The 14626-nt window shown below is 35.8% G+C and overlaps 1 protein-coding gene across 1 annotated transcript in view; it reads right to left on the bottom strand.

The window, feature by feature from the left end:
• Positions 1-2760, bottom strand: part of LOC109850068 (mitogen-activated protein kinase 5) — a 3672-nt gene extending 912 nt beyond the window's left edge. The window contains exons 1-4 of the mRNA XM_020419987.1: positions 2370-2760; positions 2150-2279; positions 643-780; positions 214-546 (exon numbers count right to left, since the gene is read on the bottom strand). Coding sequence (XP_020275576.1) covers positions 214-546; positions 643-780; positions 2150-2279; positions 2370-2518 — 750 coding nt within the window. The 5' untranslated portion in view covers positions 2519-2760. The remainder of the gene's footprint in view (positions 1-213; positions 547-642; positions 781-2149; positions 2280-2369) is intronic.

Here is a 14626-nt window from a genome sequence, read left to right as displayed (position 1 = left end):
AGACCACCTGAGGGTAAAAGAAAGAAACAAATTTAAAGGGATCCATCCGCAACAATAAAACTAGAGGCATAGCAAGCTCAAAACGACAATACTACAGGAGGTCTACCGGCAATTAACCCTTGCAAATATAACTTGAGTAGTAATTGGCTACACCACTATAGTGCAGAAGAGCATCTACAATTAGGCTTAAATTCTGTGCTGAATTATCTTTACCTCAGTTATCAATCTCATCTGATGCATATGATCTCTACCAGGAAAGAGAGGTTGCTTATTCATCAACTCCATAAAAATGCAACCAACAGACCAAACATCAATAGCTGCAGTATAATCAGTCGAGTTGAGTAACAACTCCGGTGCTCTGTACCATCTCGTAACTACATATTCAGTCATAATATCGTTCTCTGATGTTGGTCGTGCTAGGCCAAAATCGCATATTTTGAGATCACAATTAGCATTCAGTAGTAAATTGCTTGGTTTCAGATCTCTATGAATCACATTTGCAGAGTGTATGTATTTCAACCCGCGAAGTATCTGATACAAAAAGTACTGCAACATTGACAGGTAATTAATTTTCATTAGAATTAAGGCTTTGTGATCAGATTGTTATTGAATTTAAGACGAGAGCTAAGAAAAGAGGAATACTTGACAGTGTTCTTCGGATAAATCCTGATTGGATCGGATGATGTTGTGAAGATCAGTGTCCATGAGCTCAGTTGCAATGTAGACGTCGTTGAATGATTCTGGAATTGGAGGGGGAGTCACATCTCTTATTCCTACCACCTGCTCAATGTGTAAACGAGCTCAAATAATCATTCAGTATATTCAATTGTAACGTTCTCGGTATTTGATCATTTTGATGAACATATGTGTGACTGACAAATCTAGTTTCTGATATGAATCTACATTGAACAATTATTTAACTGAAATGGTGAAATTGCAACGATTTCTAATATAATTGAAGCTTGACAAGTGTCAAGCTTAGTTACATAGCACTGGATTGTTAATCAAAAAAGTCTAACATTGGATTTAGATCTTTTTCCTTACTCCTTTAGTAGCATAAGGACCCCTTCCTAAGTTTAGGCAATTTTGATTCATTTTCAGAAGAAGCACTATTATCCCAGTCATTTTTTCTCACTCAAATAAGACAACTATCCATAAATGAAGTATAAAATCATAACTCTCAACCCTCACCATGAACTATTAGAACAATCCAAGTTGCTCCATTGAACTTGGTAGTGATGTAGATTGATCCTGTCCCTCACCATGAACTATTAGAACAACCCTACATCTACATTAGAGTTGGTGAAAAATGGTTGAGACTCTATTTTCGAGTAATGATGTAGGGGTCAGGTCAGACTACATCACTACCAAGTTCAATGGAGCAACTTAGGTATCAACCGGCTTATCGCATTCTTGGCCTGGTAAACAATATATATATATATATATATTTATATATATATATATATATATATATATATATATATATAGATATATATATATATATAATATATATATATATAGAGCAAAACTTCTGTCAACTTAAGTGGACGTCCACTAAGTTTCTTATCCATTGATTGATCACTTGATTGAGCTACATTGTGCCGGATGATCCGTTCCGTTAAACTTAATCTACATATTCTAAAACCTCAACACACCAAATTTCGGGCGTGAACCCGCGTAGTTTGACCCTTCATCCACTCGCTATCAATTTTAACGGTTTCGAGTGAATAGAACTTTTTACATGCGCTCGACGGAGGCGTCAAACCACAACGAGTTCACACCAAAATTTGGTGTGTTGCGCCGGTTTTAGAATATGTTAGATTCAAGTTTAACGGAGCGGATCATCCACAATGCTAGGCTCAATCAAGTAATCATCAATGGATTAAGAAACTTAGTGGACGTCCACTTAAGTGCACAGAAGTTTTGCCTCAGTATGATATATTATATATAATATACTATATATATATATATATACTATATATATATATAATACCATATATATTATGCCATTCGAGACCAGCATTTTCGCATTTCTTGCTCCGTGTTGCGGTAAACAAATTATCCACAGCCAAAATAATCACGAAAGTCAACGGTACTGAAAAACTTTGGCCCAAAACTTAAAAAAAAAGAAAAAGAAAAAAAAGCTTACATTCTCATGGTCCAAATGCCTCAGCAACTTGATCTCCCTCAACGTCCTCTTTGCATCCATATGATTATTGAATGCATTCGCTATCTTTTTAATCGCCACCATCTCCCTCGTCTCCGAATTCATCACCGAACTAAACCCCCAAAAAAAATAAACTCAGTAAAACTTTGGAGGCAACAAACCATATCCAAAAACAATAAAAAAAAATCATCAAAAAAATTACCAGACGATCCCATAAGCTCCTCGGCCAATCGGCATGATCGGAGGCTGATACTTCGCCGTGATCTCGAACAAATTCCCAAAAATATTGTACTGAAGAAAACGGCCGTTGTGAGTCAACGCCACGGGGAAATCGGGAGCCGTTCCGTCCATCTGAGGAGATTCCTTGATCGTGAAGCAGCAGGAGATTCTTTTGAGCGTCGAGAGGAGGAAGAAGAGGAAATTTTCAATTTTTCTAGCAATTTTGTGGATATTTTTTGTTTTTCCCCACCTTTTTTGAGCTTAATGGAGATTTTTAATGGAGCTTAGAGCTGTGCTGTTTCGGAGAAAGGGAGTTAGGAGCCCGCCATCGTTTAACGGGGGATCGGACGGTCGAGATTGAAGACGACTTGGATCGGATGGATGACATCTGTCTGCCCTTTGACTTCATCGGTCGTTGTTTTGGGGTGGGGGAGTGGGGGTGGTGGTAAGAGAAACTGGGTGGGCCCCCGATGATGGGGGACTGTGGGGCCTACATTTTGTTAGAAGTCTATGCATAAGTTTGATTAAACAAGGAAATATGGAATTTTAATTGGTTCACATGTCGTTCGGGACTTTCTAGTGAATTGTAACTAAAGTGCGCCTTTATCGCCTTATTAAAAGAAGTTTTTTTTTGTTATATTAGTCCTCTACACCTTTAGTATTTGGAAATTGCTCCATCAGATTATTGAAATTTGTACTAGGTTCTTCACTTCATCAATTCTTATAAATGTCTTGGTACCGCTGTTCTTAACAGAAGAATTTTAATTTGAAACAAATTATGAGAATAGGGTGACTCGTTAACAATTCTAGTGATTTGAGGGACTACTCCTAAAACAACTTATTAAGAAAATTGGGTACTTAATAGCAATTCTAACAATGTACGTGAGGGACTACTTCAAAATATTAATATTCAGGGGCCTAATATCGGGAAAATCCAAGAAAAAAAGTAGTAGTCGTACCGTGATACGCGTTTTCAAAAAGAAAGAAAATTTTGATTTGTTATTTATCGGAGTATAAACTATGGAGTCCTTGTGAGCTAAAGTCTACTTCTGTTTTGAGGTCAATTATAGAACAATAAAGTCTATGCTACTAGATTTCATGATATTATGCTCAAAGTTGAAGTAGATTTTCGGAGCTTTTGTTTATTCATGATGCATTTCTCTTTCTCATGATTCAATATTTTTTAAGCATTACTATACTAGTTGCAATTTATTTAAAAAAATTAAGCGAAACGTATTCCCCATAGTACTTTTTTTTTAACTTTCCTTTAAAGAATATATATGTTATCAGTCTATTTTTCGAGCTTTTTAAACATATATACATGAAAATACATACAATAAATTACCGAAAACACTCCTAAACTAATTTAGGATCTTGCTATTTATTCATGTTGGAATTGTGTCTTTGATTCTTTGTAGAACTTCATGAGAATTAGATAGGGTTAGAGATCTATCATGATTAGGAGTTTGGGTTTGCTTATGATTAGGAGTTTGAATTCTATTCTAATTAGAAAGTTAGGCTAAAGATAGAGTTTTGGTTTCCCTATATATATTATTCTATTGTTGGAGGAAAAACTAAGAAGAAGAGAGTAGAGAGAAGATGTAGTAGAGAGAGAGAGAGAGACACACACACACAAAGAGAGAGAGAGAGAGAGAGAGAGAGAGAGAGAGAGAGAGAGAGAGAGAGAGAGTCAATATTCTTGTAATGTAGGGTTAGCAGAGGACGTAGCCTGATTCAAGAATATTATGTGAGAGGCGAGGGTTTCATGATCTTTATCCGTGTAAAAGATTACAAGGAGTGGGCTTTGGAGAGAATATGAGAGTTGATTATGTATGTGAGGTTGAGAGATTGAGAGACGAGAGTTGAGTGGTTCCTCTTATAGTTCTCCCTGATACATAGTGAATTTCTCGTATTGTTGCCCCGTGGACATAGGTCGAAGTTGGTCGACCGAACTACGTAAATCTCGGTGTTCTTTTTTCTTGATTGTTGTCGTTTTATATCTTGCTGATCATGGGTTAGCTTCGGAGTTGCGCATATTGTACGTAGTAGGAGGGGAGAGTGAAATTTTCCAACAAGTGGTATCAGAGCGATGGTGATGGATCCGAGAGTGAATTCGCAAGATAGAAAACGACGTCGTGCAAGATTGAAGATTGGTGTTACAAGAATTAAGATAAAAAGAAAAAAATTACTATAGCATCGACATACTGTAAGTGCCGTAGGATACTGTAGCGGAGACACTGTAGCGGCACGGGAGACTGTTCGCATAGATGCATCGGTTGAGATTGATTTTTCTTTTGATCGAGGATTTAGAGGCGGATTTTGGTGATCCAGGAATCGTTCCTAGAGGATGATGACTTCTTCGGGTCCGAAGTTTGATATTCTGCTATTTAACGACAAGACAAATCTGATGGTAGATAAGAAGCAGGAGTTGATTGGTGTGCAGACTCGAGGAGGACAGTGTCATATTAGGTGGAGCTTGCAAGCGGGCACAACCGAGTGATGCACAGGGAGATGGAGATTGCGACATTGGACTTGAAGACGATGAGCGCTCATATTCAGTCCAAGGTAAGTGATGGAGGAGATAGAGGCATCTGGCTCGTAGTGTGGAGTAGAAGAGGTGCACCGATATGATTCGAGACGAGTGATGCAGGTGGAACACAAGGACAACAAGTTGGGATGGCTATTGTCAGGCTCAAGTTGGGAGGATAAGCATGATTGTTTTGCTTTTATTGTCAGAGGTGATGAAGATCTCTTAGTGCACACAAGAGAGGTGGAGGCGCCACAGTGAAGCAGATGATAGTGAGGGTCACGAGACAACTAGTTGGAGTGTATGTGTTCTGATTAGGAGTGTGGCTGTTTCGATTTGAAGTGCGAAAGAAATAGAAGACTCTAGCGGGAGAGACAAAGTTTCAAGACAACGATGATATATCTTCAATAGAGCTTGGGAATCAAATCCAAGATGGAAATTGTTGGGATTGTGTCTTTGATTCTTTGTAGAACTTCATGAGAATTAGATAGGGTTAAAGATCTATCATGATTAGGAGTTTGAGTTCGATCATGATTAGGAGTTTGAATTCTATTCTAATTAGGAAGTTAGGGTAGAGATAGGATTTTTGTTTCCCTATATATATATTCTTCTATTGTTGGAGAAAAAACTAAGAAGAAGAGAGTAGAGAGAAGATGTAGCAGAGAGAGAGAGAGAGAGAGAGAGAGAGAGAGAGAGAGAGAGAGAGTCAATATTCTTGTAATGTAGGGTTAGCAGAGGACGTAGCCTGATTCAAGAATATTGTGTGAGAGGCGAGCGTTTCATGATCTTTATCCGTGTAAAAGATTACAAGGAGTGGGCTTTGGAGAGAATATGAGAGTTGATTATGTATGTGAGGTTGAGAGATTGAGAGACGAGAGTTGAGTGGTTCCTCTTGTAGTTCTCCCTGATACATAGTGAATTTCTCGTATTGTTGCCCCGTGGACATATGTCGAAGTTGGTCGACCGAACTACCTAAATCTCGGTGTTCTTTTTTCTTGATTGTTGTCGTTTTATATCTTGCTGATCGTGGGTTAGCTTCGAAGTTGCGCATATTGTACGTAGTAGGCGGGGAGAGTGAAATTTTCCAACAAGTGGTATCAGAGCGATGGTGATGGATCCGAGAGTGAATTTGCAAGATAGAAAACGACGTCGTGCAAGATTAAAGATCGGTGTTACAAGAATTAAGATAAAAAGAAAAAATTACTACAGCAGCGACATACTGTAAGTGCCGTAGGATACTGTAGCGGAGACACTGTAGCGGCACGGGAGACTGTTCGCATAGATCCATCGGTTGAGATTGATTTTTTTTATTGAGGATTTAGAGGCGGATTTTGGTGATCCAGGAATCGTTCCTAGAGGATGATGACTTCTTCGGGTCCGAAGTTTGATATTCTGCTATTTAACGACAAGACAAATCTGATGGTAGATAAGAAGCAGGAGTTGATTGGTGTGCAGACTCGAGGAGGACAGTGTCATATTAGGTGGAGCTTGCAAGCGGGCACAACCGAGTGATGCACAGGGAGATGGAGATTGCGACATTGGACTTGAAGACGATGAGCGCTCATATTCAGTCCAAGGTAAGTGATGGAGGAGATAGAGGCATCTGGCTCGTAGTGTGGAGTAGAAGAGGTGCACCGATATGATTCGAGACGAGTGATGCAGGTGGAACACAAGGACAACAAGTAGGGATGGCTATTGTCAGGCTCAAGTTGGGAGGATAAGCATGATTGTTTTGCTTTTATTGTCAGAGGTGATGAAGATCTCTTAGTGCACACAAGAGAGGTGGAGGCGCCACAGTGAAGCAGATGATAGTGAGGGTCACGAGACAACTAGTTGGAGTGCATGTGTTCTGATTAGGAGTGTGGCTGTTTCGATTTGAAGTGCGAAAGAAATAGAAGACTCTAGCGGGAGAGACAAAGTTTCAAGACAACGATGATATATCTTCAATGGACCTTGGGAATCAAATCCAAGATGGAAATTGTTGGGATTGTGTATTTGATTCTTTGTAGAACTTCATGAGAATTAGATAGGGTTAAAGATCTATCATGATTAGGAGTTTGAGTTCGATCACGATTAGGAGTTTGAATTCTATTCTAATTAGGAAGTTAGGCTAGAGATAGGATTTTTGTTTCCCTATATATATATTCTTCTATTGTTGGAGAAAAAACTAAGAAGAAGAGAGTAGAGAGAAGATGTAGCAGAGAGAGAGAGAGAGAGAGAGAGAGAGAGAGAGAGAGAGAGAATATTCTTGTAATTTAGGGTTAGCAAAGGACATAGTCTGATTCAAGAATATTGTGCGAGATGCGAGGGTTTCGTGATCTTTATCCGTGCAAAAGATTACAAGGAGTGAGCTTTGGAGAGAATATGAGAGTTGATTATGTATGTGAGGTTGAGAGATTGAGAGATGAGAGTTGAGTGGTTCCTCTTATAGTTCTTCCTGATACATAGTGAATTTCTCGTATTGTTGCCCCGTGGATATAGGTCGACCTAATGTAAATCTCAGTGTTCTTTTTTCTTGATTGTGGTTGTTTTATATCTTGTTGATTGTGGGTTGGCTTCGGAGTTGCGCATATTGTAGTAGGCGGAGAGAGTGAAATTACCCAACAATTCAAACGATCGATTACATCATATATATGCTCTAAAAACCAAAAAAATAAACAATAGGATATACAAAATACATGTTGAATAACAGTCTTACGTAACTCATTTGACAGCTCTGATCAAAATATTTTAATGTTTTATAAATATTGGTTGGATGATGAGATCTAGAACTGAAGTTAATGGGCAATTAATTTTTTTTGTGGAGGAGACCGTTCATAAGTTGACCTGTTTTTTTCATTCGATACAATTGTAAGCGTGTGTGACTCGATCATGTCTTGGCATCCAACCAATTGTGTGCATCAAATATTATAGTTTGTCGTTTAATGCATGAAGTGTGCATCAAATATTACAGTTTGTCTTTTAATGCTCGAAGTCAACTAATTTTTCATTTACATTTTATCCCTGACTTTAATTGCAGAAATTAGAGTATAACTTACGGATTATACTTAGACTCGAGAAAGAGAGAGTATCCCATATACAATCTTTGCATAATGTATGAAAGTCTACCACACATTTTGCACTCAAAAGCTTTCTCATATTCTTTGCAAATAAACATCACGATTTGTTTTTGGAAGGAAAAAATATTGCTCTACACCCACATTTCCATTGATTTCTAATTGAATCTATGAAAACAAATAATCCCTTAACCCTAGGGCCCCTCCTTCCTAAAAAAAACAAAAACAAAAACAGAGAAAGTGTGACTAAAAGGTTATTAATCAAAGTAGATTTTTGGACGGATAATGGCATGTCACAATCAAATGTTGAGTGATGGTAATTTTCGATTAATTTTGAGAGAGAGTGAGAGAGTTTTCTTTTATTTATTTGGATCATTAACCAATATATCATACAATTGTTTGCCAGAACACTCGAAACTCTCTTTGCTCCTCTTGAGCTTCTTCCTGAGCTCACCTTCGAACATCTCAGTTTCCTAAAATTAGCTTGTCCCCTATCCGTTCCAGTTAGAGCATTGTGCAAGAAATCAGATAGGTCTTCGGACTATAATTGATACTTTTCGAAATTAACAACGTTTCTAGCAAGAATGTAAGGTGCTTTATTCACACTACCGATCGTATCAAAACCGGTCATATGTGACAACTGTTTTAAGCCCTCAATTTGAAGGGCTCAGAATCGGCTAGGGGCTGTTTGGTTCGGCTTTTTTTGAGAGGGGGGAGGGAGGGAGGGAGGGAGGGTTAGGATTGCCAAAGTGGTCAGAACTTTGGCACTTTTCTCTTAAAATCTTTCTCCCATTAAAGAGGAGATTCTGGAGATGTGTGTGTGAGTGTAAGTTGCTGACACTTTGCCGCCTGCGCCCGTCCGCCTCGCCTCCCCGCTGCCCTCCTCTCAAAAAAAACAGAAGCCAAAGGCGGCCCTTACCACATGCAATTGGTGCTGATAGAAAACATACTCCTTTATTCACATTCAAGTTGCCCTTAAAGTAATGGTGAATTCAAGGTGGGTCGTAGTGGGGTTAGATTAGATGACCCCCGAAATGATTTAGTCCATGTTTGTTTTTTAATCTATATCTATATCTATATCTATATCTATACTAGTTATAAAAGAGAATATGGCAATCAAAACTTTTGAATGCCTATATTACCCCTTCTAAGTTTCATAATCACCATTTTATTTTTTTATTTATTAATTATTAATTGAAAATCCTTAAGATTCCTTAACTCATGTAATTTAATGCCTACGTTATGAATGAGCCTTTTTCATTATATTTAAAGAATATAGAAGAGTTGGCATGGATGAAGGTAATGATTTGGAACCGTTAGGTAATTAAAAATCCTTAAGTTTCATAATTCCTTAATGCAAGTATTGCACTCGGACAACGGAGAGTGATGAACTCAAATTCAATTCAATTTAAGAAAGGGCAAAAAACTCCGTGAAAGTTACAAGTTTTATTCCCCTCCTTTAGTCTCTGTACTGTTACAATCACAAGTTTTACATGTAATTTTCTATTAATGGTATTTTTTTCCTTTTTGAAAGAAACCTAAATATCGTTGAGTCTTGGGGATATTTTTAGGGAAATGTTGTTTTAGAGGATGGTTTTCTTCCGGCAAGATACATAAGAAAGAGGGAAAGATAATAGTCAATTACACCTGCAAATTATACTAGAAATAAAAAAAAGAATAAAAAAAATTAAAATAAGTATATTATAATCAGGTCATGTGTATAGTATATAATATAACTATAATAAAAAATGAATAAATAAACAATAAGAATGAGCAACTTCTCACATTCATAACCGTGTTCCATTTCTCATTAGTTGCATCATTGTACTCAATGCTCATTAATCCTCTAATGATTATCATAACGTCTCGGCTATGCACTTTCTCACCTCCTCATGACTCATCTCTTTTTATTCTCTATAAGAGAGCAGCAAAAGCGCCCTCTCAAGAAGATGAAGATGTGAGATTGTGTCACTTTCTTCATTATAAGAAGGATGTGAAGCAAAAAATTTCCCATAATGAAGCAATGCACTGAGATGCCAATGCTCCAATGCCATTCTGCTTCAGTTGAATGGTAGATATTTTAAGATAATTCTATCAATTAGCTTTCTCTTTATTCTAAATCATATCATATTTTTAATTTTATGGTATAATTCTTCAAGATTCGTTCTAACCTATTTGTGTTCGTCTAGCATAATCAAAACATAGATCGGGGAGATCCGGTAAGTGCTAAATATCCCCTAATATGAATGTTTATGGTGCTCTCAACATGCAGGATGTTACCCATTGGAAGTGGGACTTGTTGTGCGCAGCGGAAATTTCGGCAGCACTTCGGCAGCACAACAAGAGAGATTAGATCGATAAGAATTCCCGTCTCACCAAGGAAACAAGAATCTGAAGCGGATATATCAACCAAGTGAGATATCGGCTCTTCCTCTCATCAGTTCTAGGACTGACCTGTCGAGGGATCCTACAAGCTATTACAAATCACGACAAGAACACAACTTTTACGTGGTTCGGCAAATAGCCTACGTCCACAGGGCAATGAGGGGGAGATCTACTATTAGAGGGAGAGATATAATTGGGGTTTACAATCTCACAAATAAAACCCTCTCACAAACTCTCAGATCCCTCACACAAATACTCTCTACAAAAGGAGCCAAAAAAGGCCTCTGATTCACAGCCACCTCTGTCTTGCATGCACAGCCGAAGAAATCAACAAAACCAATTTTTCCTCCGCTCCTTGCACACGAACAGCCGCAAAATCAAATCTCTGTTTGCTTTTCATAGCCTCCAACAACTCCTGCCTTTGCACTCAATTGCACAGCCTCCTAGCCTTGCTCACCTTTGTAGCCGCCAGCAAAGAAACCCACCTTGCACACAACCCTAGAATTGATGATGCATTGGTATTTATAGCTGCAACTCAATTTTCGGGTGGGCCTATTCTCTTCACGCGGTTTCTCCAAAAAACACCTCTTGTTGCTCCACTGGTGGTCCCCCCCACGTGATTCACAGGACTATATCGGATTAGTTGGGAAGAGTCAAGAAGAGTCCCAAGATGACACTTTGCGTCCTTTTTTGGTCTAATCTTTGGTGCAGAATGAAGTCATGATGAGTTAGAGAGGATCAATGCTATTGGCCAATTCAAGTTGAAGTGTTACATGTCCTACTTCTGAGATCAAACAATGTGTGTCGTCAGAAATAAGAATGTCAACTATGTTGTCGACGGTGATTTTTAAATAAAGCTTAATTATGAATCTTTTTTGTCATAGGTATAGCGTCATAATTATAATTTTTATGTGAGTTTCATTAGTAGCTTTTTTATTCATAGAATGCCAAAATGTCATGTGAGAGTATAAGTATGTGTATCATGCAAGTCTAAATATACAACTTCAATTCAAGCTTTAAAACAAAGGGATGTTTAGTTACATCGTGATTTTAATTAATGTAGTATGTTTTGTTCCCTTGTGCTAACTTTAAAGATTATATGCATATGTCCCTTGAGTATTTGAACAAGTGAGAAAGTTTAACAGTTGGGTAGGTTTGTATATATCGGTGCACTTAGTTTCATTTATATTTTTCTTAATAAGAGAGTGAACCCATCAATCTTTACATTTTGTTTTATTATACACATGTGATGCCTATGTCTGCATGGGTGTACCTACTTTTATTTATTTATTTGTTTGTTTATTTATTTATTTAATCCATTTGGTTTCTATGAATGTCATTATTAGTTATGTCGGTGCTTCTAATTCCTAAAAAATAAGACAAAGTTAGCTCATTGAGTAATCGCGTATATTTTTTATTTTAATTTTTAAAATACAATAGAGGAGGAGCACATGCTAGATAATGAGATGTAGTAAAACGTAAATATCTTTTATATAACAAAGAGGTGTTTAAACCATTTTTTATCTCTTTCCTTTCATGTAGTTCAAGTTGTCATTGATAGTTTATTTTGCTCTCAGAAAAGCACATCATGATTTTCTTTATTTATAATATTTTTCACTTAATTCTCTTATCTATTTATGATTTTTTAGTCTCATCTTAACTTGATTGCTAGATTACATCCTACTTTATATATTTTTAGGTGTTTATTTGAATTTTTAGGGGGCTATTCATAATTTATAGATTTTAAAAGGGGTTGTTTGTAGTTTTCAAAAAAATTTAAGGGTTTATTTGTAATTTATAATTTTTGGGAGCTCATTTATAATTTTAGAATCTTCCGGGTCCTTTACAATTTTTTGGTTTTTATGACTTTTTTATAATTATAGCTTCTTAGAGGATATATGTAATTTTTTATTTTGTTAAGGATTTGTTTGCAATATCTTGATTTTTTGGGGAATTATATGTATTTTTAGAAATCTAAAGAGGATTTTTTTATATTAAAATTTTTTGTGCGAGTTGTTTGCAATTTAAAATTTTTGAGGTAGCTATGTATAATTTTCATATTCTTCAAAATTGTTTATAATTTTTATAACAAATTTTTTTTGTGATCTTATGGACTAACTTGAAGATATGAATGATCTTAGTGGAATATATTGGCCTGAAAGGTTAATATTCATCTATATAATATTATAGAGCAACTCCATTATGGAAACTAAATGCAAAAATTCAAAGTGTTTTTGGGAGGTTTTCTTAAATATTCTGGCTATATTTTTTTTCGTTGAGATTTTTGAGCTCCTCCTTATTTCTCCCCTCACCACCAAATTGGTAGTTTTTCATTTCTCCAAAATTAATTTGTGGAAAAAAAATATTGTTTTATGATATAAATTAATTATTGATATTTTCAATGTCTTGGTTGAATTTCATTTCTGGCCACAAGATGGACAGCATGCGGTTGTGCTAGCTGAGGATGCTCTAAAAACATAAATACAAAGATGAAAGAAAAGTTGACGTGGTGCTCTTACTTGCACTGCAATATCACCTATAATAATAGGCACTCTTATTTGCTCATCTCTACATTTGGTTTTATAAATAGTATTCTTAGTTTGTCTTACTCGTCCTTTTCATACCTCTTTTCTATTGTGTTTCTTGTTTGTTTGATCCTAATAAAATGTTACAACCATCTCTCAAAAAATGTAAAAATAAAACTTTTACAACTTGAATTTGTCTATACTTGCCTTGATATTCACCAAGTATTAACCATTATGCTTCAAAAAGAAAGTAGATGAACAATTGTTATCTTGATGAGCTCGTTTGATATTCACTAATAAGCTGGAGCTTTACATGATTATTTTTAGCATTATTAATTTCTTAGGAAAATAGTAATATTTGATTAGTTCTCCATGGAGTTGCATATTGGTCATAAGAAAGATCTTTTATCATGAGAGAGGATGACAAACCTATGAGATAAGAGCCATGATTTAGAATGAAGTTGGACATACAATAATGAAATGTTGTTGTTAATGAATTAGCAATTAATGTATTTATGTCAAAATTTTAGTTTGAAAGCAGAATATTTCATCCCACTGGATGAGAACTTGCATATGCAGATATCTTGATAATTATTTAGAAGAGAGCTCCGATTTTGAACATTTATAATGAATTAATGTCTAAAAGAGACTTCATTTTTATTCTTGATCTTCTACACATGTTTACATATTGAGGATAATATTTTTAAAGAATAAGTTATCTTTTACTTTTACCATATATCTTCTACACATGCTGCATACACATATTGAGGGTATAACATAAATGTATTATATGAAAGTAGTTGGTCTTTTTTCCATTTTCAAGTTAGATATTTATTATCACCAATGAACTATGATTAGACTTTAAAAGCAATGTATGTTGCTAATATAGTTTTGATGACATAAATAAACATCATGAAGTTGTGAGCTCGAATCTATGGAAAATTAATGCTGCAGAAGGATTCAGAAAGCTTATCTCATAAATAAAGTTGGATGATTGTAAGCTTCACAATGTACGTACATAATTTGTTACACTTTAGATGTAAACCTATAGGCAACACCTGCAGTTCTACCAATTATATTTGTCCGTTACAAACAAACATATATACTAAAGTTCTCAACTAATCAACTTGATTTCTGATGACATATACGATAAGCAAGGAAATGTAACGCTAGAGCAAACTAACTAGCAAATTAAGAAAGATGGTTGTTTTTGTGTTTAAACCATCTTTAGCTTAAAAAGATTCATAGTTTGTAACAAATTTTTAGAATAAATTTTCATGAAATATTTTAAAATTAGCATGATAATAACATGATAATAGAAAACATACAAATTAAGGCTAAAGGAACGTGAACGTAAGTATGATTAAGTTTCACACAAGATTCAATCATCATGTGAGGATCTAATAGAAACAAATTCACAACCAATTTATGTTTAGGGAATAAAACAAAATTATTATGAAATTTAACCATGTGCAATGCACGTGCATCCTCACTAGTATAACTAAACCCACCTATTTAGTTCGTGTTTTTTTTTCTTTTCTGGACTAGACTATTTTTAAGGAGGAATTAAATAATACCCAAAAGGGGGACCAAAATAAATTCACTACACACCCACATTTACAATGTGGGTATTAATTATGGAGGGGGATTAATATTTTTTGACGATAACGCTCCTATCCTTTTAATTCAACCGGTTTTTTTCCATATCATTTTATTTTATCTGTCCATTTCTTTTCCTTTCGCAGTG

Source organism: Asparagus officinalis, chromosome 7 (genome assembly GCF_001876935.1).
Source record: "Asparagus officinalis chromosome 7, Aspof.V1, whole genome shotgun sequence".
In the NCBI taxonomy this organism is placed as follows: domain Eukaryota; kingdom Viridiplantae; phylum Streptophyta; class Magnoliopsida; order Asparagales; family Asparagaceae; genus Asparagus; species Asparagus officinalis.
The sequence above is the reverse complement of the archived record's forward strand: the minus strand, read 5'-3'. Positions and strand labels throughout refer to the sequence as shown.